Source organism: Aedes aegypti, chromosome 2 (genome assembly GCF_002204515.2).
Source record: "Aedes aegypti strain LVP_AGWG chromosome 2, AaegL5.0 Primary Assembly, whole genome shotgun sequence".
NCBI lineage: Eukaryota > Metazoa > Arthropoda > Insecta > Diptera > Culicidae > Aedes > Aedes aegypti.
The window spans coordinates 340,367,125-340,391,961 of NC_035108.1; the positions used below are offsets into that span (position 1 = coordinate 340,367,125).

The window sequence follows — 24,837 nt, forward strand, 5'->3', positions numbered from 1 at the left end:
TCCTTGTATAAGTACAGCCGATCTGGCAATACTAGAATAGCAAACCACGGGCGGCCTATCAAACTGAAGCTTATGGGAAAGTACCCATTCGATTCCAGTAATCTCATTCGATACCTGCTTGGTATAGATTTCAATTATACTTGGTATCGATTCAAAAGTATCGAGTATTTATTCGTATTTATTTGAATCGATTCATCCCTACTGGCGAGATGCTTGGAGAAATTCGGAACTTATTCCTGGAAGAACTGCTGGTGGAATCTATCTTGGGTAATTCTTAGATAAACTGTATAAAATTCTTATATCTCGTTTCAATAACTAGCCTGCCGTGAATCGAAAGTCAGTCCCATCTGTAAAAAGTAGGCGTTGAGAAAATGGGCTGTGAAGTTTTCAAACTTGTTTTCCATACGAATATTCAAAAAAATCCAGATGATTGGAACATATTCAAATCTTAATCGAAGGCTTTAAATGGACCCATCGAACCATGGCACGTTTTAAACACCACTTTGCTCACAGTGAATAAAAAGGATGTGAATGGTTTCCATAGTTTATTCTTTTTTTTTGACGTTACGTCCCAACTGGGACACTTCACAGCTGAGCTGAGCATTACCACAGTTAGTAATTAAGATCTTACTTTGCCGCAGGGCCATTTTTGCATGTGAATATATTTTATGAGGCAGACACGAAAATACTCTATGAGAAAAGATTCTTGGCCGGTGGGAATCAACCCCACAACCCTTAGCTTTGTCATACTGAATAGCTACGTGTTTACCGCTACGACAATCTGGGCCCATTAAATTTATTATTCCATGGTAAAAGGGCACAGTGGTTGTGTATGTATAATGATCGTTTTGCGTGAGATCTGTTAATGAGCTTCTGAGGTCACTCGCCTCTCCCTGAATGGAAATCCTTGCTACGCCAATGGTGGTCTCACGAACGCGAATGCCACCACCTCGTTGTGATTGAACCAACAAACCTAGAGGCATGCTGCTGACCCACAAGTGTAACTGACCGTATTTGGTGACAAGCACGCCAAACAACTACTGCAGCGATGCAACTACAACTGGCTAAGCACGGTTCAACCGACCATACCGGGAGGAATTCACCCTGGGTGCAGTTTCTCAGTTTCTCAAATTCTGACCTAGGAGTAAAAAATTTTAATTGAACTTCAATGCTGATGCAAGACAACGTCCGTACCACAGGGCTAGAACAAAATAAAGCAATCACATCGCGATGAGGTGGTTTCGCAGACAGCATAATTGGTAAGGCCTGCAATCGATGTTGTGAGTGTCGAGGGCGAGAAAAACGTGACCAGGCGATTTGTTGGGTCTTGAGTATGGGTTGTTTGTGCGATGTATCCACAGATGTCAACAGCGATTGTTTGCGTGTTCTCAGGTTTGTACTAATGATCAATCACGCGGGTGCGTGCGACCAGACGTGGATCAGTTAACAATGTCTCGACGGAATTCAACAAAATTAAGAAATCAGTTCGATTCTCTCTCGGTATGGAAAAGAATGTAATTATCGACCGTATGAAATGAAGTATTTATTACTTTATTGCAATCTACTAATCAGGGTCATCAATTGGTTGGTATTAGCGTTTTGAATTGAGGCCTAACGTTAATCTATGGAATCGATTTGTTTCAATATTTCAATCCAATCAGGTCATGAACCGATACAATAGTTAGATATTTACTTGATCATTTTAATTTTTACTTATACAGTCAACTCTCTTTTACTCGATATTCGGTATCTCAATATTGAGTAAGGGAACCATACTGCCCATAAACGCATGTCAGTCCCATGTTTGCTGGATTTCCTATTCACATGGGACAATTATGCGTTAATGGGCAGCATAGTAAAACTAGGATATTATGGTCACCTCGATAGTCACTGGGATCGCATATATACAGTAGTTTCTCGATTTTATCACGGTTCATTTTAATCTCTCCTCATTATATCACGGTTTCACATTTGATTATATCACGCCACGGAAATTATATGATTATCATACATTTTTCATTGAACGTTAACCCTCAAATAATCAATAACCTGCTGCTCGATCAATTTCTGATAAACTGCAAATTTGACTCATTTTATTTTTGCTTTGTTTTAGAGAGGTTTTAATGAATATCATATGGTAAGAAAATACTTCTCCATTATATCACGCTTCAATGTATCACGCCAAATTTTTGTTGATCCGTGATATAAACGTGTGTTCTATAACTCTATACCTCTCTAATTCAATGGTCTCTTCAATATCGAGCTATGTAGTGTTGACTGTACAACATTCCATTTCAATTTTCAGCTATTGTTGAATTGATGTTAGCTATATGCAAATTTTCTTCAATGTTCTAAATCAACCACAAACTCCATATGGAACATGTTTTCATATCTACAAGCGTCACCAATGACCTTTTGATGGCTTATGAACAACATTTCACATAAGATCATGGAAATACATCCCACATAAGATCATGGAAACCCCAAATCATGAGTTCAACGACCATTTAAGGTTATACAAGAACTCATTTGAGTACAGACCTTCAAATCAACAACCTTAACCAAAAATCTTTCAATGGGTTTTGAACAAGATTGATACTCATTCGGGCTTATTTAAATATTTAATGGATTATTTCTACTAATATTTAAGTATAACAATTATTTAAGGTTATCCAAGAACAACTTGAGATCACTGGATACGTTTGTAGAATAGAAGGTATAAAGGAGTTCTCAAAACGACAGATTATATTTGGACCTAATTCAATCATCTAGCTGATCCTATCCATACGAGGCTCTGTCCGCAATAGTGTTCTTGGATAACCTTGAACAATCGTTGGACTTAGGCTTACCAGATGGTATCCCTTGGGAGGATATGTCCTCCTTTTTAATCAGTTATCCTCTCGTCTTCCCCTGACTGAAAATGTCCTCCTTTTTGAAAATAAGCGAATTTGATATTTGAAATCTATTCAAATAACTTCCTTCTATAATTGTTCAAATATTTTAGCAATTCCTGCCTTGAAAAAAAAACCTGTTCAATTGGTCAGAAAAGGGGGTCTTTTCATAACCCGTCAACCTCAAAATATTTTAATAATTATTTTACGTGCATCTTACTACTAAACTTTAGTCGATTTGAGTGACAAATATGTCCCAAGCATGACGAAGAGTACTAAACTGCTGAAAATTCATAAGTTCCCCTACCTACAATAAACATCCCGATTTTTCTCCAATGCGTTGGTTACCTAAGGCATAATCTCGTGTATGTTTTAAAAATCTTTTAAAAAAATTGATCGTTTTTAATTCAATTTTAATTTCAAAAACCTATGAACAATTTAAACTAAGTTTATATGAGTTAAGCCCACAAGCAATTTAATTTTTATAAATCATCATTAAACATGAAATAATAGTTTTCGATTTTAAACATATTGGTCACATGTTTTCTATGTGCCTTGAAAGAACATGAATAGGAGTGAATGAGAAGAAGATAAGGTGAGAAGCAGGCTCTTTCCCAGTTGTCAGCATAACGCCAGAAAGAAGAAGAACGAGAGAGTAACCGGAATAATCGCTGCAGTATTTGCTATTCTGGGTTCAATTGAGAGCGATCGACTATTAAACGGAACGAAACAGTGACATAGGGTCAATTTTTTTGTTTAAGGGTCAATTTTTTTGTTTAAAGGCCATTTTAGTATCCATGTGGAAATTACTGGAGATATTTGTAAAAATTATCGTTTTCAAAAATCTGTGAAGAAATTTCTGGATGATTTCTGAGAGAATTGGGTTTTTGAGAAATTTTGAGATTACTTCATGTTGAGATTCTTGGTTTACTAACTACAAAATCAGATTAATAATAACTTTTGAAAAAAGTTCTGACCTGAATAACATAGCATTGAGGAACTGCAAATTAGATTGGAAAGTTCATCCATGTTCGTTCAGACAATTCGTCCTTCAATGAGCGACATTTTATGTTTGCCTTGATTTCATGCGGTTCAGATGTGCGAAAAATCGTAAAGAATACTGTTGTGCGTTTCCACTTCGAAATACCCTAGGTACCCCAACAAATTTGGACCTAAATCCGGAACCAACAACAAATTCAAAACAATGAATGCATGAATCATAAATATCACACGGCTATGATTTTCCTAAAAATCATCAAAATCGATCGAATATACACCATTTTGAAACTTTGATGTCAATACTCGGTACTGCAAAGTCCAATGCCTCGCGGTAATTTGCATGCGATACTTGTAATAATAATGTTGATAACATCGAAGTATCCGAAAAAATGCAATTATTTTTTATAAAAAATCATCATTTTTGAAATAAAATAATGGACCGTGACTCCCAGATCCTTACCTTATCCCACAAACCCAATATTCTTCCCATGACAACTATGGAGATGCAAACGGTTCTCCGGTCTCTAGTAACAGTGGTTGTCTAACTAACAATCCTTCCCTTCCCCGACTACCGCAAGGACGTGGCTGTTATTTCTTATTGACTTTTAAAATTTGAGCTATCGATAATGTGCTCATTCAGAATTGTAAGCTAATGCCAAGCCCCTTTCATTACATCTCTGCGCAACTTCAATTGTACTGTCATCTGTGCTCATGCTCATCATAGAGGACTCTTGCCGCACGAGAATATTGCAAACAGGTTTGTTTTTTTTTTTATATTTGTGTGGTCGATATACTACATAAAAATAGATGCGTGTGCTATGCCGTTTTTGTTCGAAATTAAACTCGAAATTTCGCGAAATTCCGTTTTATTCCGTTCGTTTTAAAATTTCATATATTTTGCAATTGGCTTAAATGGACAAATTGATGTGAAGTTTTGCAAAAAAGTTACACGTCTTCTCAGTGAGAATCGAACTCACGACTCCCTGATCTCTAGTTAGGGCGCGTTACCCCTACGCCATGAGAGGACTCATGGACGCAGAAGTTAACCTGAATTCGATTTCAGCTCAATAATCAATTCAAAACGTGGTCCTTTTTCGCAAAGTGCACTTCATTGCCCATCCAAACACAACGCTTCCTATGTATATCCAATGCCTAGCCCGAGAGCGCACTATTTTAAGGTATTGAAATAGCACACACAATAGAAACCTCAGCTAGCACAGTTGCTAGCTAGTGTGGTGCTTTTTCGCAAAACTTCACATCAATTTGTCCATTCAATACAATTGCAAAATATATGTAATGTTTAGCTTTTCGGTAGTTGTGAAATGAGAGTTTACCAGGTTTTATGTTGTTTGAATTGCTGTTCTCTATAATAAAACATATCAACATGCTTGCCGCTTTTTATTTCCAATTATTTTTTCTCTTAGATAATTATTGTTTTGAATCATATGTATATACTTCAAATATTAGATTTAATTATCGTTACCCTGAATGCGTAGTTAGGATTAAAATATGTTATAATCCTATGAGTACCGGGTACCCCCGTGGATTTGATTGCTTTTAATCTGAACACTTTGCATCCCGCTAAATTGCTCATCGTTCAAATTAAAAATAATTCAAACGTCATTCAGCTCGTGGAACAGATCAAAGCGGAATGGAACATCGTGGAACATAATGCAGAATCAAAACAAATGAGCGGGAGTGCACGGTATGGTTACCCTGAATTTCTGTACAAAGTTCTGGGAACTGAATTATTTGTGGTTATAGTCAATTCTAATATATTTAGTGTGGTGTGCTGAACATCAAATTTTATACGGGTTGCTGGACATTCAGGATATTGGAGAAGAACCAATGGTATATGCGTCAGCATACTTATCAGAACTTCATGATTTCAATCCGAGGATCATATTTTACTCACAAATCCTTAAAAGTTTATGAAACATATTCTTTAGCTTTAGTCACAAGGACGTAGCCAGAGCGTCTCATGATTTTGTTAAAAAAAATCTATGTCCTCCTTTTTCAAAGCCAGTCATACGAAATGTTCTCCTTTCCAAAATTTTCATCTGGTAAGCCTAGTTGGACCCTAGTTGGATATTTTATTGCGCCAACTTGGTCCAACATAATTGCATGATTGAAAATTATAGTCATCTATCCTCAAGAGATTTCTGGGTACGTTTAAGTAAATGAAACCCGAATTCAGTACTCTACCATTTAATTCCACTAGAGTTTGTATCCTTTGACAGATATGCGTATTTCGTAACCTCAGTTGTAAGGCCGTCTTCAGTGTATTGTAGTAGACTCGACTATTAGTACACAACACTGAAGACGGTCTTACAGTTGAGGTTGAAATACGCGTATGTGTCAGAGGATATAAACTCTAGTGGAATTAAATGATACAGTACTCAATTCGAATTTTTATTTACTTATAAAGGGCGAACACGAAATTATTGCGACACATTCAACAGGACATAACTTTTCTACCATTGGGTAAAAATCAACCAAATTTTGCACACTTTCTCATTGATGTGTATTGTTTACATGCTGCCAAACTCGAAGTCGTGTTTTTTGATTCAATGAAAATGTAGGTGAACCAACGCGAGTCGAGAGAACAAATTCTTTACAAACACCTGGAATTTCCTGACCTGTCGCACCGGCAGTTGGGAAAATGTTGAACATTCACCATTCAACCGTCTCCAGTGTTGAAGCGGTTCCAGGAGCGGTTGACGTTGAACCACGGCAAGGAGCTGGAAGAAAACCGGAACCGGGGAACAAGAAGACGGAGGGAAAGGTGAAGCGGATGATTAAAGCAAATCCCAACGTCTCAAGCCGTGATTTGGCTAAAAAGATCAGCATGTCGCAGAGCTACGTCCAGAATGCAAAGAAGAGAGCTGGACTACATACATACAAGGTACAGAACTTCCCAAACCGCGATGAGCGGCAACAATCGGCGGCTAAAACTCGGGCATGGAAGCTCTACGAGAAGATGCTGACAAAATATGGCTGCTGTGTGATGGACGACGAATCGTATATAAAAGCCGATTTTAAGCAAATTCCGTGGTTGGAGTTTTTCACCGGCAAGAGCAAGTTCGATGTGGACGACAAATTTAAGAACAATAAAATGTCGAAGGGGGCCCATATAGCCGTAGCGGTAAACGCGCAGCTATTCAGCATGACCATGCTGAGGGTCGTGGGTTCGAATCCCGCTGGTCGTGGATCTTTTCGTAAAGGAAATTTATTCGATTCCCAGGGCATAGAGTATCTTCGTACCTGCCACACGATATACACATGCAAAAATGGTCAATCGGCAAAGAAAGCTCTAAGTAAATAACTGTGGAAGTGCTCATAAAAACACTAAGCTGAGAAGCAGACTTTGTCCCAGTTGGGACGTCACGCCAGAAAGAAGAAGAAGAAAATGTCGAAGTTCGCCTCCAAATATCTCGCCTCCAGGCCATCTGCTCTTGCGGACTGAGGAGTGAGCCTTTCGTGACAAAGGGCACAGTAAATGACGAGATCAAATCTGAGTGCCTCGAGAAGCGCCTTTCGCCGTTCTTGCAGCAGCACGACGAAGCTCCGCTATTTTGGCTAGATTTGGCATCATGCCACTATTCTAAAAGTGTCCTGGAGTGGTATGAGGCCAATTATGTCCATTTTGTTGCAAAGGACATGAATCCGCCAAACTGTCCGTAGCTGCGCCCGGTGGAGCAGTACTGGGCAATATTGAAGCGGGAACTTCGGAAGAGCAAGAAGATAGTCAAAAACGAGAAAGACATGTTAACCCATATAGGCCTGAGTGAAAGCATAAATACTAAATCCCTTACCACTCAGCGGATACTTAACGGATTCAAATATTTTTTTGTTAGTATACTGGCCCACATATCTAGTTTCTAGGAATGGCCGAAGGAACTCAGGAATATTCCTATAGCCGGAGTTATTGCAGTGGGTCACTGGGTCAAGTTGGGTAGAAAAATGCGATTTTTTGGGACATGCCAAGTTGTCTTTATTTATTTCCAATGGCATTCATTTTATTTTGCATAAATCATTCAGATCTGATATTCAACATTATAAATGAATAGTTTTGCACCATTTAGAGTGTAGCAGATGCGACCACTCCGGCTTAATGTCCTGACTAACCGGCTCTAGGTTTGTTAGATATTAAAGCGTTTCAAATATCTAAAGGTATTGATCGACATAATAGTTCACTAAAATGCATTCCCATAAGCTTGACACAGATGTTGAGATACAAATTGTGCACTTTATCATAAATTTAAGGCATCCCGGGGGACTGAAAATGGTGATTTTTAGGATCAATCAAATGCAGTTGGTATAATTATTCAATTTAATCGATTAACAGAAGGTTTACGCTGATTCGTTTTTCTTAAAACTCCTTGATATAGTGGCCACATTATAGCCAATTCTGAAAATTATCCGTAACTTAAAATTTGCCTACCTCCAGGGGCACAGAAGCACAAAACCCTTGTCACCCGACCTGACCCAGTGATCCATTGCAATAACTCCGGCCACAGGAACATTCCCGAGATTCTTTGACCACTTTTAGAAACTAGATATGTGTACGAGTATACTGACAAAAAATAATTGGAATCCGTTAAGTATTCGCTGAGCGGTGAGAGTTTTAGTAATTTTTCTTTCATTCGGGCCTATACGGGTTAAGAAAATGGGAAAAAAAACTGAGAAACTGGTACCGGATGAAACTGTAAAGACTTTGATGGAGGGCATCAAGCGAAAATACCTTCAATCTTACACTAAAGGCTCTTCTGATGATTTTTGAAGCAAATATATGTATGAAACTACCCTAAAATTTTGGTTTGATTCTAAACATTATAAGAAAATTGGCATGACATTTTCGGTGTCGCAATAATTTCGTGTTCGCCCTTTACTGGCGTAAATCGCAAGTCAGTCCCATATGTGAAAAGTAGGCATTGAGAAAATGGACTATGAAGTTTTCAAACTTGTTTTCCATACAAATATTCCAAAAATTTTAGAGTATTGAAACATGTTCAATTCTTAATGAAACTTTCACAATTTACTTTTTACTACGATATTTTTTCAAGAAAAATATAAAGATGATCAAAACACGATTCATTTTTGTGTTACACGGTGCGGAAATCTGTAGTGGGACTGATATGCGGCTACATTTCATTATGGGACAATTTGACTTGCTGTTTTTTCTTAATTTTCCCGAACAAATAATATTATCTCATCAGTGCAGCTGAAAGAGCATTGGAAGGTATTCTACTAAACAACTCGAAGATTTATGATCATCATTATGACGTTTGTTGATCTGAAGTACTATACTCAACAAAGGCCATAAATAACCATAATCGTACGTTCAACTTAAAACTTAATTGATTATGTTTGTTTTATGAGTGAGAACTGTATGCATAAAACCCAAGGAACCTCTGGTACATTGGAGTCCAGGTTTTATCATTACTCATTTTAGTCACTGCTCGCAAAATTTATGCTTGGCTTCACGATTTAAAATTCGATTATATGACGCTCTGTGTGATAGTTTTTATTTCAAGTGTGATTTTTGTTTCCTGTTTTTTCTTTTGACGTTGCTGAATCTCAGTTACAACTTTAAAATTGAGATTTGCACAACTAAGCTAGGGAAACAAAACTAATTTTTGAAATGAAAAAGTAAAGCGTTCATGTCAGAACTATATTCGTTGGAACATTTAAAACTTTATATTTGAATATTAAAACCCTCACAAACAATCTGCTCAGGATCATTTTTGATGAAATTTTAAGGTTTTCGTCACTATATGGTATATGGTTAGCCTTGTTATAGGAGCACATGAATCCCAGTTCAAATCTTTTAGCGAAAATCAAAGGCAGAAACTTCCATATAATGTTCACCTAGATGTATGCAACACTAGACTGATGCAAATTTTGAAGTTTTTGATGAATTATGATTAATTGATTTATGATGAAAATAATCCACCCAAAATTTGAAGTGATTCGGAAGAAATTTGGTTGTGCACACGCTATTCGAAGTTTATATGGAAATTACTATGGAAACATAGAACATAGTAGCCTGGATTACTTAGATCTATTTTTCCCGCCAGGAGCACCACTGTTGCCTGCCGAACAGTTGGTGAAGCATGCTACATGCAAACCAACTTTATGATGATGAATAACATTTTATTCGGAGGTCCAATCAAAAAGTGGTCTTTGGCAAAGTTGTAGCTGGGAGGATTCCACATTAGAAGATTTTTTTTCACTTTTCCATAAAATATTATGACGAAGAGATAGAGGGCTGAACACAAAAGATTGGAGTTTTCCATAGTAATCTCCATATAAACTTCATATGGCGTGTGCACAGTCAAATTTCTTCCGAATCATTTCAAACTTTGGGAGGATGCTATTTACCATAATTAAAATCGTTTAAGCATAGGGGAGCGAAAATTTCAAAATATGCATCACTCTAATGCAACACTCTATATACTTTCTGTAATTATTGCGATTTTGTTCGTTATATACATTTTTATATTACAAACAAATCAAAAATTCTGTGAAAACTACCAGAAAGTCAGAAATAAACGTGAATTGCTGATAAAACCCATGACACGATTTCTTTAACTTCATTCGAAAAACAAAAATAAAAGCTCCCAAATTCGAGGGATAATTAATGATTCAGCGAAATCAATCTCAACATCGAATCAGCAAAAGCTATCCAAATATTTAGCAGGGAATTCCGTTCGCAATCACAGAAGTACTCAAACTGATATAAATACGGCCTTATCAAACAAACGGGGTTTTCCATCTGCAAGACAATATTTCCTCAACTGCGCCACGCGCCCCACCCGTTCGATCATTAATCCGTAACATTCTGTTCAACTGATAGAAAGTTCAATACTGTAATCTGTTATCATTACATGTAGCGAATAAATAATTGCAACGGGTTTAAAATGAAATATCACTGTGCTCTTCCCAATCATATCCTGCAAGAATAGATTAAGCATACTATTTCCTTATCTGCCTGCCACTTGGCTTGAACAGTAGGGTAGCAATTGAAGACACACGTCATATCAATCGAATACAATCGCGAGTAAATCATCTGATACCCCAAGGTTGCGTTTCTTAAAAGAACGCTAGGTTTCATCAACTCTTAGTTATTCTTTCAACGTCAGGGGACTGAATGTACTAAGTTTGTATAGTATCGTAAGCCAGGGCACATTCACTATTTTTCATTTTTGTGTTGTACTGTCCTTAGAAATTTAGGTACTGTCAAATCAGTACTTCGTTGATCGTTAACAGTTAAGGTATAGAGTAGGTACCATTTTGACTTATATACCGATCAGTAACTTAAAATACGCCTGATAGGCTTAAATGAGCCGATATTTAAGGAAATTTCACAAAACTGAACTGTTAGCTGTTGGGTGTGCCGATTATAATGTTGATTTGATTCATTCCAATCAATAAATTCGCAAATAAATTTATCTGGCCTAGTTCTACTGGACTTGAACTAGAGAATTATTACTACTCCATAAATATAAAATAGATTGAAAGACATTTCAAATAAATTCCAAGTAACTGCCATTGTCTGGCAATTTGATGACATATTTCAGCGAAACATTTCAACCTAACCGCCATACAAAAACCGAGTGTTCGGAATATGAGTCTGTTCGGAATTGGAAACAAACCGGTATATCATTAGGTAATGGACATAATAGTTCCCTACTCGCTATACGTGACATTGTTTTTAAATCTTGAACATTTTATTAAATATATCTTGAAGTTAAAACATTCAAAAGTTTAAAAAAATCACATATGGCCAAATAGGCAATCACTATAGCCATAACGGGTATACGTTTCAAAATTTATTTTTATGACATAAAATTTGACATTTTATAAATTGAGCTTGAATATTAAACATTGAAAATGACAAACTAGGACGAAATTGGTCACCATATATCAAAACAGATTTTAGGATAAAAAATGGCCTCACATACTGAAATTGGATCCCCCCAAACTGGAAATGATATAAAAGTTTAAACAATAGACCATTTTCGTGAAAATTTTTTATTGGCTTATATGATTTCTGTCAATATACTGAACAAACTTTCCTAAGGAACCGATATGTTTTGGAGCCTTTAACTATTAGAAAACAATGAAAAACTTGCGGCACGTTAGTTCATCCCTCGGTCCCCTACAATTTGTTTCACCTCGAAAAAATGAAGACCCCTTTTTCCCCTATGGTTTTGTCACCACGTTGTGGTGAATTTATGATCAGCTGGCATGACCAGATGATTTTTGTTTATGTTTTCATTCATCATAATGGGCTCCATTGCGGTTTCGCTCCCTCCATCCTTCACGGTTCCTGAAATCTCCGTTAACACCGGGGTAACCACCTTCATCGCTTCGGCCGGTTATGACCGCACTCGGCGAACACTACACGGTTCTGCAACGCAAGGATTTTAGTCAACCAACAGATACCTGATCTCTCTGTTTTGTGCTGACGAGGTTTGAATAAGCCGGAAGATTCCCGACATGAGGCAGCAACAGCTGCTCAAAATTTCCTTGCGCGGCTGTTGCTGCCTCAAGGCGGGAATCTTCCGGATCAATAGCCAACAGATAGATTAGGGCATTTGTCGGCATGAATAATAAAAAGTAGTCTCTAATAGAACTAGCGATACTGTAACTGTTGGGTGGATGCGATATTTGTTGTTACGGGGTGGTTTTGAATTTTGAATCTGTGGAGGAAAATATGTATATTTTCCTATAGGAAGAGCTGAATCGGGTTGGGGTTGAAACTGATTCAGAACGGGTTGCGCCAGTTCCAACCTGGTTCAAAAACGTTTGTTTGAGTAATTTGAAATTAGTTTCGTTGGCGCTCCTGTTTGGGGCGCCCTGACCGGGATCACGGTTAGTTTGAGCGCGCACCTGATTTGACGTTTCCGAATGTCCCAGGGCATTAGAGTATCTTCGTACCTGCCACACGATATACACATGCAAAAATGGTCATTGGCATAGTAAGCTCTTAGTTAATAACTGTGGAAGTGCTTATTAGAACACTAAGCTAAGAAGCAGGCTTTGTCCCAGTGGGGAAGTAACGCCAGAAAGAAGAAGAAATGTAAACAAGCATCTCAATGCAGGGGTGGAATCGAAAATCTGTTTAAAATTCACCACGCTGATACCCATAGGGTTGAACCAACTGTGCCCCATCTCGAATTATTTTTCAAAATGTGGTGAGTATCTATGTTTACAAAAATTCATAAGAAAACTAGGGGTGCATATAAACCAAATCAGAAAGAAATCAGAAAAATCGAAGAAAAATACAAAAACTGGGGGTTAGATCTGACGGAAATGGTCTATTCGTTAACCGTATTATCAAAAAATCTGACCTGTCATGGTGATTTCAAAAATATGAATTCATATTTCCACAACTTGTTTATTAAGAGGTCTTAGGTCATAGACTAATTGATTACCAAGAAAAAAAATTGAGTGGTTTTCTTGAAACATTGCTAGAAAATCACGAGTGTTCCAAATATAAGTCATTTTCAGAATAAGAGACAAAACGGTAATCAACCATTAAATTGTCATATTAAACCTAAGAAATCAGCATAAAAGGCCTTAATATAGAAAATTTCCCTTGAAATTCAGCCATTCTATGAAAATCCGATCTAGTGGGTCACCGAATTCCGTGAAAATTTGCTTAAATTTTCAGCGATGCATATGTTTTAGTTTTTGAGATATATTTTTTGAAAATAACAAATCAGTCATATTTTATCGGCGTACACTGTAAGTCTAAGCGCATTAGAATTTTTATAATATAAAAATCATAACTTTTGAACTGCTCAACCGATTTCCAATCTTTTTTTTTATGAAATGAAAGCTGAAGATTTCAACTTTTCAGAAAAATAAAAAAAAAAACTCTGGAATATTTTTTTACATGAAAATATATAAAAAAACAACTACAAATTTTTATATTTTTTCATGCAAAACAACATGATGTAAGAAAAATAATATATAGCCTTTTAAGCTTCACTCAAACCACTCTGTTTAATAAAGACAGTTGCAAAATTTTATAATTATAACAACGATTACTATTATATATTAGTCAATAACAGGTTGCCATTTTCGCATTCATATATCGTGTGGCAGTTACGATTATACTTCATGCCCAGGGAAGTCAGAGAAATTTCTATAACGAGAAGATCCTGGACCGACCGGGAATCGAACCCAGACACCTTCAGCATGGCTTTGCTTTGTAGCCGCGGACTCTAACCACTCGGCTAAGGAAGGCCCCTCGGATTATAGATTTTTCCTATTCTTTTTTATTTTATTTTTTTTTTATTTGGCCCACCCTCAGTTTTAATGGACATTGCATAATAAAAGTCTAGAGGAGCATCGTGTGTTAGGCGTTCTAACTGCTCGTGAGTTCTTGTTGAAAAAAAACAGGTGGAATCGGTAGTGTACCAGCAGTAAAACTCAAAAAGCTGTATTACTTTTCTCAAACCATCGAAACGTACAGCATAACAAACCTTAATCTTAGATATTGACCTACAGGCCGACGTAAGCATCGAAATCTTATCGCGTGCGGTACTCCAGTTGACCGATACATGATTGTCGTTTGGAAATTCAACGACCGACTGGTGGCAGCCGTGAGATTTGGGATTCCACGTGCTAATCTTATCGCGCCGTACTGGCTAATCGATTTCCTAGATCCACCACTCTATATAAATATGCCCTCCAAAGTGAGGACATCGTTCAGTATTGTTCGGGTGGATTGCGAAAAATAGTTAAAAAAAAAATGAAGTTCTTCCTCGCCGTTATGGCGTGCCTGGCCGTTTCTCAGGTAAGGACTACAGAGATGGTTGATGTCAAGGATGGTTGAGTTGATTATTTGTGTAATTGTCTTCAGGCCGCCACGCTCAACTTCGAGAGCCCCATGACGATGCGTGATGCTCAGGCATCTGACAGAAGTCACACGCGTATTGTCAATGGATTCCCAGCTACCGCTGGCCAGTTTCCGTACCAGGTGTTCCTACGTGGCTTCAACGCCGGAGGTGGTGCCCTGGCCTGCGGTGGTTCTCTCATCTCCAACGAGTGGGTCCTGACTGCTGCTCACTGTATCACCGGAGTGGTCCGATTTGAAATCCCAATGGGAACGATCAACTTCAACAACCCCGAAGTCATGGGAACTTCCACCACGTTTATCATCCACCCAAATTACAACCCCAACAATCTGAACAACGATATTGGTTTGATTCGTCTGGCTACTCCAGTCTCCTTCTCACGTGAGTAACTCTAAATCGGCTAATCGGTCCTCGGAATCTAACGTTTGCTATTCCATACACAGAGAACATCCAGCCAATCGCTCTCCCATCGGCCGACCGCACCGGAGAAACCTTCCTGGACGCTCAGGCCGTCGTGTCCGGATTCGGTCGTACTAGCGATGCCCCTGGCAGTGGAGTTTCACCGACTTTGAACTGGGTTGGAATCCGTGTCATCTCGAACGCCCAGTGCATGCTGACCTACGGTCCGTCGGTCATTGTGGCCTCGACCATTTGCGGTCTGGGAGCTGATGCCAACAACCAGAGCACTTGCAACGGAGACTCCGGTGGCCCACTGGCCATCCAGGAGAACGGCAACAGCCTGCAGATCGGTGTTGTGTCGTTCGTCTCGTCGGCCGGATGTGCCTCTGGAAACCCCTCGGGATACGTGCGCACCACTCACTTCCGCGCCTGGATCAACCAGCACACCGGAATTTAAACATGAACTGTTACTTATGATGCCTTGTGATAATTGAGAGGAGGGGAATAGATGTAAATTTTAAATGAATGTATTGTGGGTGTTTTTATTTCATATCCCTTTTTGGAAAAAAGCGCCAAATGAAACTCCAACAATGAATTGCTTAACATACCGTCACAAAGATTCTCACGTATAACTACGAATACTTTTAATGAGGCAGTGTTTTCAGATGTTGGACAAAGATTCAATTTAGGGTTCAGTTACGCTTACCAGAAGGATATTTCAGAAAGAAGGACAATTTGCATTACTCAGTTTGAAAAAAGAAAACTTTTCTGATTTTAGCGTACCAAAAAAAATTTTTTTTTTTCGATCAAATTGAAAGCAATACTTTTGACTAAAAACACTGATATTTAAATCATTTGTTGAAAAAAACTACATTCTCTACTAAGATAAGTTCTGATAAAACAAAAATAAATATGTTACCGCGCTTAACAAACCTTTAAATAGATCTTTAAAGGTTGGGTTGAACCGTGGAAAAAGATACTTGCTTCTTAGCACCTTTCCTGAGTGTTTTTGGGCATTTTACCCTGAATTTTATGATAATGGAGTCCAAGTTTTTAGAAGAAATCAACAGAGAATTCTCTCAGAATCTAACTTGCCAGGATTCTAAAAGAATGATGATTGAGAAGTATGTCCAAGACTTCCCAAGGAATTTGCCTAGGTAAAAATGAAAATTATGCGCAGGATTTTGTGAAAATTTTGCATAGCATGCTTTTTGCCAGAATCTTGCTAAAGATTTGATTTATAGTTCTGTCCAGGAATCTGTGAAATCGCTGTCTAAGTGGGGTTTTAATAGAATTATGAAAAGAAAAACGCTCAGAATTCTATTAGAACCACACTTAGAATTTTGTAAATGTCCTATCCATGCTTTTGTGAGTATTCAGTGTTTATTTTATCAATTGTGTAAGAATTCTGCCCAACACTTCTCAAAATCCTGCACAAGTTTTTCACAAAATTAGTGTCAATGATTTTGTGAGAATTATGCCCAAAATTTGTCGTGGAATTTTTTAACTTTTAGATGATTTTACCCAGGGTTTTTCTTGTGAGATTTGTTTGACCCATTCAACCTACAACTTTTGTTAAAATTCGATGGAAACTTCTTTTAAACATCATGAAGAGAAAAACAGGCTTTCTCATTGTGAACTTTTAACTCAAATTCAAGCCTAATTTTATGCAGAACAGCTCAAACGAATATTGAAATCCATAAATGCATGTAATCCAGCTTTTGAAATTTCATTGAATGTTCAGTTCGAAAATAAAATAAAAGAAAAAGAAAATTGGACTTGGTATATTCGTTCTTCAAATTTATATAACTTTCAACGGGATGAGACGAATCTTTAAACTCTTCGCAGACCGCACAAAATAAAGTCCGTACGTTCGGCAGCTTTGCCATAAGGGTAAACTCGCCTAAGGTAAAAAGCTACTGTAAAAAGATAACAAAAATAGTTTTCTACTTTCTTTAACACAAAATTTAAATTAAAAGCGACAAAGCGTCTAATGACATTTTTGTATTTGTATTAGGAACAAAAGGTGTAGCTCTAGCTTTTAGAAGCCCAAAAAATTTAAATTTGTGGTGTTTGAACGTTTGAATGTTCTCATTTAATTGGGCCTTTTTCAAACTTTCTGAAAAGTGGAAATTTTGTTTTGCTTGAATAAATAGATTCGTACTTTTTCAGAGAAAATAATGTCTAATTTCAAACAATAATTAATGTTTGATAAATTTCTAAAGTAAATTGTTTGAGATAAAATAAAGGGTGTTAGCTTGTTTGATGAATTTGTCAAAATATTGGTAAAACATAAAAGTAAAAAAAAGGGGACGGACCTGGTGTAGTGGTTAGAACACTCGCCTCTCACGCCGAGGACCTGAGATCGAATCCCATCCCCGACATAGTCACTTATGACGTAAAAAGTTATAGTGACGACTTCCTTCGGAAGGGAAGTAAAGCCGTTGGTCCCGAGATGAACTAGCCCAGGGCTAAAAATCTCGTTAATAAAGTCAAACCAAACCAACCAACCAACCAAAAGTAAAAATGTATTTTGGAAAACTCAAAAGCATTTCAGCATGCAAAAGGCCACTGTTGACTGAAAATGCTCAGCAAGATTACTTAACCGAGAACCATATATAATTCTAACGTTTTTCAAAAATATTACAAACATGTAAATTCACTAAACTTTACATTTTGTTTGAAGTAAAATCTCCTCCATCCTCATCTAAGATATTCCAACAAAAAGTGGATATGAAATTCAATATTAAATTATTTGAGAAAATGAGGACATTTTCAGCCCATGGGAGAACGGGAGGACATATGATCAAAAAAGAGGACATGTCCTCCCAAAGGATAAAATAAGACACGGACACCGTCTTCAGCCATTTAGCTGCACAGACTGTAACTTAACCCTCCAATACCCAAATTTTTATTTTCGATCTAAATATCATTTTTAGTTATCTAAAATCGTTCTAAACACGTTTTTGGCAATGATTTATTTTTATTTGCAAATCTATGAATTTTGTTTTTTGATTTTTATAATTTTTATTTTTGAACATCCCTATCCTTTTTCATTTTTACTTGAATCCTCTTCTAGTTACTGATTTTTGGCAATAATAAAAATTCAAGTTTTTACGGTACTTTTGAAATTATAATTTTTTTATATTTTTCTAGAAATATTTTTATTTTCCGTGTAAGCAACGGAAAAACAGGTTTGAAATTATTTTAATACCCCCAAGCTGTTCTTCTGTGATAGGTTGATAGTAGAAAAATATAAAAGGTACGATTTTTTATATTACACGTTAAATGCACCCCATGCATTTGTAGGTTATATAAGAATACAATTTTTCAAACAATTTTCAAAAATACAAAAAAACTTTCAAAAGTCATAAAAACTTTTCTTATATGCGTGTTATGAGTCAAGGTTTTAGCCAAAAATAAAATTATTTTGATTTCCGAGCTACGAAAAAATACACAAAATTCAAAAGTGTACCCCGTCTAAAGGCGGGGTTGGGAATTAGAGGGTTAACACTAGACAACGGACAAGCATGCTCCAGTGGCACAGCCGAGAAACATTCCTGACGAAAAGTTTCGAAGGCTGAAGCGGGAATCGAATCCAAACCCCATGACACGAAGCGATAACTGCCTGGCGACACTAACCACTCGGCCACAAAGCCCTATGCGTGAGTTTCTGGGGAAGAATGTACGAAGAATGAGAGGAAGATATGAAAGGAACGACGCATGTCGCGCAACAGGAATTGAACCGCTCTTTTTCCGTTCGGTTCCCATCTCTAGCTGTGTTAGCCACACATTTGATTAAAAAAGTCAGTGAGGTAACAAAAACTGACAAAGAACATGATTTTTTGTCGAAAAATACCACTTATTTTTTAATGTTTGCCAGTTAAACGAAGACGAAACTTTATTATTTTTATATTTGCTGCTTCAGCTCTGGGCGATGGATACAAGCTTGTTTACGCTGACGATATGAAATTGTATATGGTAGTACGAACAGAATACGATTGTTTGTGCCTGCAGCATTCACTGAATCTGTTTGCTGACTGGTGCCGTAGAAGTAAACTGGTACTAAGCATCGAGAAATGTCAGGTGATTACTTTTCACCGTATTGTGAATCCAATCTTATTCGACTACCGTATTGCGGGCAATACTCTTATCAGAGTTTCCAGCGTGAACGATCTGGGGATTCAGCTAGACTCAAGATTGACATTCGACTTGCACCGTTCATCGATCATAACGAAGGCAAAACGTCCGTTAGGATTCATCTCCAAAGTGGCGAGAGATTTTTCGGATCCTCATTGCTGGAAATCGCAATACTGTGCTCTTGTTCGTCCAATTCTTGAAAATGGACACATTGTATGAAATCCGTATCAAGTAACGTGGAGTCTGAGGATTGATAGAATTCAAAAACGATTCGTTCGCTCTGCCTTGAGGAACCTGCCATGGAGAGATCCTGCCAACTTACCACCATATCCAGATAGGTGTAGGCTACTTGGACTTGATACCCTGGAACATCGACGGAAAATCCAGCAATCGCTGCTCGTGGCCAAAGTGTTGACCGGTGAAATTGATAGCCCAGAACTGTTGTCGCTGATCAACTTTCGAGTACCGAACCGATCCCTCCGGAACACGACGTTGCTGCAGCCAATATTTCATAGGACCGCGTTCGGGTATAATGAGCCTATAACTGTATTCGTGAGTTAACAGCTGTTGAAGATTTGTTCAATTTTGACGAACCAACTGAACGATTTGCAAATCGAACAAGGTCTGTAGTAACTTAGTATAGTTTTTTATTAGTTAAGACGAAATATTGTCAGATGAATTATTTTAAATTCAAATACAAATACAAATTATTTTGAATGGTTTTTAGGAAAGTTTTTATTAAATTTGATCAATTTTTTTTCAATTTTTAATTATTATTTGCGTTATAAAACTTGTAGTTATTAAAAGATGTATCATAATCTTCATTTAATCAGTAAAAATAATTTAATAATCTGAAGAAAATTGTATTGTTTTTGTTAAAAGTTCCTGTGAACGGGTAGTTTTTGTTGAAAAACTTGGTCAAAACGATTTTTTATTAAATTTATCGCATACACTTAACTTAACTTAACTAGCTTTAAAAACAAGTAAAATTACTTGGAGTTGGTGGAATATTCATAAAAATATACTTAAAAAGATATTAATGTCTTAGTAAATAGAGGATAAATTTCAAGAAATTTAGAAATCAAAATGTTAAAACTTTCAATTCGCTTGCACCACCTATAATCTCAACAGTTTTTGCAAAAAAATTAAGGTATTTCTTTTATGTGATTTAAATTCAGAAAAGAACGCGAATTTTTGGTGTCGAGAAATTCCAAAAAAAAATAAACTGCATCGCGTTTCTGCAGATTTTTTATAAAATTATTCCTGAAAAAATACTTAATAAGGATTTTTATTACTTTTACATGAAGGTATTGCTACAATAACTCCAAGAAATGTTCAAGAGGAGTTCCTTAGAAAATCTGACTAAAATACCTACCATTAGATCTTTTCGTATTCTTCCAAGAATCACTCTAAGAATCCGCAGAGTAATTGCTCCGAAGCTATTGCTACATGCCTTCCTCCCGAAATGCCTCCAAAGAATACATCAGGAAATATTCGGGAATCTTTCAGTGATAGCGCCAACAAATATCTACTGTTTTAAGATGTTTCCTTCATTGATTCCTTAAGAAAAAAAAATCTCCATTGGATTCCAGCAACATAAGCATAGATGACCATACAACCTAGTAGTAGTAATTGTCCAAAATAATCGAAATAGCACAGGGAACCAACAGGTGTAGTTTGGGAAAAATCAGGGGAAAAGAAGGAATAATGGTGTGGCACTCATTGCTTCTAGAGACCCTGATTGCCTCTTCAGCTATGCATTTTTTTATGGGAATGAGTTTTTTTGAGAAAGAGTTCAAAAGCTACATGATCTGGATTCACTTTGGTTAGTGATGCGATACATGTAATCTTAGATTTAAAATTTATCTATCAGTACACCGACAATTTTATTGTCGAACTTAAGTCCCCCGGTGCAATTTGAAATGGTGGGGCAAAGATGAAATCGCAAGGTATCGTAGTGAAATATTGTAATGCAAATGAATTGGGCTTTGGTAACATTAAGTAAATAAAAACACAAACTTTTAGGAAAGAAAAACCTGATAGCATTTGCTCATATCGTGTTTAAAAATCTGTAGTTCATCGTGGGATAAGATGAACTACAGATTTTCAAACACGTTATGAGCAAATGCTTAAAGATTTTTCTTTCCTAAAAGTTTGTTTTATTTGATTCAATGTCTCACGTTAACTTTATTCAATTTTTGTTTAAGGTAATAACGGCATTCGAGATAAATTCCAGTCCGAAAAAATCTTCGATATGTGGGATTCGAACCCAAGTCCCTGAATATAATTTTATTGTATAGCTTCTCGTTTACCACTATTGCTGTTTGGGTCCCTTACCACCAACTGAACTAATCACTTTTCTCTATAATTTTTTCCCTTTCAAATATTCTACCTTTTAATTTAATGAACTACATTCTATGTGTGTATGCAATATCCTGATGAACGTTTGCATTCCAATCCATTCATCAGCTGGTTGAATTTATGCACCATCGATGGTGGCAGCCATTTCTGGTCAACCGCCACCACCATCATCATGGTCAGCAACCGAACCGAAGCTTTACGCTAACCCGTCGATGACTATTTTTGACCGCACGATTCAACCGAGCTAAGCCCAGGTCAGGCCGGGTGATAAAAATCGTTAACACTTTCCAAACGACGCACGCTCTGCCGCACTATGGGACAAAAATCTACTTAGATTGACCAAAATCGCTAGCACTCTGCGGATGCGTCCTAGAGGTTTGATGGGTTCATCAAATTATCATAGAATTACAGCTTTACTTTGATTTTATTGAATTTGTTCTAGATAACTTAGAACTTATCTAGAACAGAACTGATCTAGATAAGTTCTACGTTATCTAGACCAAATTCAATACCATCAAAATAAAGCTCTAATCCACCCAAGACAATTTGTCGTAGACATCAAACCATTAGGGCGCTACCCCCAGAGAGTTAGAAGTTTTGGCCAACGAAAGGAGATTTCTTTCTCATAGTGCACCATTCGTCCTTCCGTCTGACACCCCATCAGTAGTGTCCGGGGAACATATGGATCTCTGCGTGAAACCGACAAGCGAAATAGAAAAAAATCAACACGCAAAACGCATCGGCAAATATGGAAATTGATTTGCAGTTTTCATATTTGCTCAACAACCACCGACCGAACGCATTTGGATTGAAGACTGGCACAAAAAAATTGTGAATGTATGATGTGTTCAATACAAACCAGATACTAGACGCCTTTTTTCCCTAGCGACTAAACGAGAATCCAACGAGTTGGTTGATGGTGATGGCAAATCGCGTTTTCCTATTAGATTGATTTGCAATTAATAATTGTGAATCAGTCAACTTGCCAAAGCGACACAAAGTTGGGATGAATAGTATAAATCTACTTGAATGGATAGAGGTGTAAAAACAGTGCAGTAGCTAGAATTTTATTGAGTGTTCCCCCTCAATAAAATTCTAGCTAAATGCATGACCGACAATCATGGGTTCGGAGAATACTTAAATTCCCAAAAACAGTTTTAAATAAATCATTAAAAAAGCCTGAAAATAACGTATTTTTAAATGTTTTTTCAGGGAGTCGTAAAAGATCGAAGTTTTAGAATGTCTTATTAATAAGCTCTTTTAGATTTTACACTATTATTCATCATATTCACTGTTATTGCTAAGTAGCATCAAGCATATATAGGACTAGTTCTCTGCTTTAATCCTAATGTAGACTAATATAAGTTGCTTTGACCCATCATCACTCCTTCAATGGAGTGAGAATGGGTCAATATTCAATCATTTATAGATCAGTGAAAATAAATGAATTCAAATATTTTTCCAACAGTTGCAAATTCATTACCTAAGAACGTATTCCTATACTGGAAAGAATTTCCTCCCTATGATTTCATACATTTATCACACACCAAGTCAATCAATTTGACCAAACATTAATTGAATTTTCTCTGAAACCTAACCCCAACGTGATTCACACCTCTGCACCACCAAAGACGAGCGCGAGTGTTCTAGCTCACAACTGTCTCATTAAAATGAGGTGCCTAGATTTATGCGAATCGTTTCAGACCTAATTGAGGCCACCCAGCCAAATCGAACATTATTGCCCGCCACAAGCACACCGCCTCGTGCATACCGGTTCTACAACTTGCAGGTGGTCCAAGCCTTTTCCGCTGATTTCTGATCCGCTTACCTGTTTTAACGTTAACCTCGCCGTGTACCGCAGGTCGCTGCCTTCCCGCCGGAACCAAACGTGCGGCTTGTCACGGATTATAAAAACTATATCGGCAGGTATTTTCCCTTTCGATTGGTCGCCCTCCTTCTGGAAGGTCACCTTCGTTCCGGACTTCCACCCCGGTTTGATCGATATACTGACGTATTTGTCTTCCTTCTTGGAGGTGCCGTCCGGTTGCAGTACCCTCCGGGAAATCTTCATTTTCTTAACACAGCCATGGTAGATCTCCTCCAGCGTCACGTACAGATCGTGCTCGATCGGTGGATCCTGCACCTTTTCTTTCTTGAGCGGCGAGTGCACGTTGAAGGAGTGTGATCTGGAACAGGAGAAGAAAGCAATTAATCACCAGTCATAACTAGAATGCCAATGATTAACGGACACCAATGATTACTTGAGTGATTAATAATTTAATCCAATTTCACCCTGATTAAGGGTTATGATTGATGGTTATATTTAAGCCTTGAGCCCTGATTAAAGATTGTTATGGATGATGAAGGTTCAAGAATGCATCATTCAATTATCAGCAATAATAAAAAAAAAATAAAAACAAGTTCTTTCAAACAAATTCAAACAAATCTCAGTTAGGAAATGCAGTGCAATGATAAAATTTAATGATAATTGCTTGGTGTTTTAGCAAGTAAAGGCTAGAGTATATTGTTTTTATCTTTATTAACGAGATTTTTAGCCCTGGGCTAGTTCATCTCGGGACCAACGCTTTACCGTTTCATTTCATATTAGGGACAGCTTCAAATTCCGGACACTTTACTTTGTATGGGACAAATGAACACGAAATGTTTCAATTTTTGTAGCTCAAAAGTTCATATATATATATATGCAAATTTATAATGCCCAATTGCCTCAGACGTCTCTTCAGTGAGTTAACGAATTCAATTGAGGATTTGACTTCTCTACTAATGATTTTCATAAGCTGTCCGGAATTCGAATCAAAACGTCCAGTATTTGAGGCAAAAGTGAAGAAGCGTCCGAAAAAAGAATCATGAAAAGGCCATACATTTCGACTTATGTAAAATTATTCAAGTTGCGGATGCGTATTCTTTAACCACCATTTGGAAGATATGGGTTTCCGACGCTCGATAACGCTGAAGAATCATACATAATGATTTGTTTTGTGTGCTCTATGCTGTATTATACTTCCCTGAGGCCTTGAATGTCCGTAATATGAATCAAAACGGTACTTTCCTTCCGAAGGAAGTCGTCACTGAAACTTTTCAGTGATTATCTCGGGGATGGGATTCGATCCCAGGTCCTCAGCGTGAGAGGCGTGTGTTCTAACCACTACACC

At 37.3% G+C, this 24,837-nt stretch overlaps 2 protein-coding genes across 8 annotated transcripts in view; one reads left to right on the forward strand and one right to left on the reverse strand.

The window, feature by feature from the left end:
* LOC5568488 (dnaJ protein homolog 1) overlaps positions 1-24,837 on the reverse strand; it is a 230,922-nt gene that overhangs the window by 10,301 nt on the left and 195,784 nt on the right. For all 7 annotated transcript variants that reach the window (XM_021846084.1, XM_021846085.1, XM_021846083.1 and 4 more), the window contains one exon: positions 23,493-23,850. In XM_021846084.1, the coding sequence (XP_021701776.1) occupies positions 23,493-23,850 (358 nt within the window). The remainder of the gene's footprint in view (positions 1-23,492; positions 23,851-24,837) is intronic.
* Positions 14,574-15,689, forward strand: LOC5568487 (collagenase). Its single transcript, XM_001658025.2, has 3 exons — positions 14,574-14,703; positions 14,770-15,145; positions 15,208-15,689. Exons 1-3 carry the CDS (start codon positions 14,659-14,661, stop codon positions 15,618-15,620), a joined length of 834 nt encoding a protein of 277 aa, XP_001658075.2. The 5' UTR covers positions 14,574-14,658; the 3' UTR covers positions 15,621-15,689.

Bases quoted from the DNA above. Each gene is read 5' to 3' on its own strand.
- LOC5568487 (XM_001658025.2), top strand. From the start codon at position 14,659: ATGAAGTTCTTCCTCGCCGTTATGGCGTGCCTGGCCGTTTCTCAG. The intron at 14,704-14,769 runs GTAAGGACTACA...AATTGTCTTCAG, and splicing joins CGTGCCTGGCCGTTTCTCAG to GCCGCCACGCTCAACTTCGA. The intron at 15,146-15,207 runs GTGAGTAACTCT...TTCCATACACAG, and splicing joins TACTCCAGTCTCCTTCTCAC to AGAACATCCAGCCAATCGCT.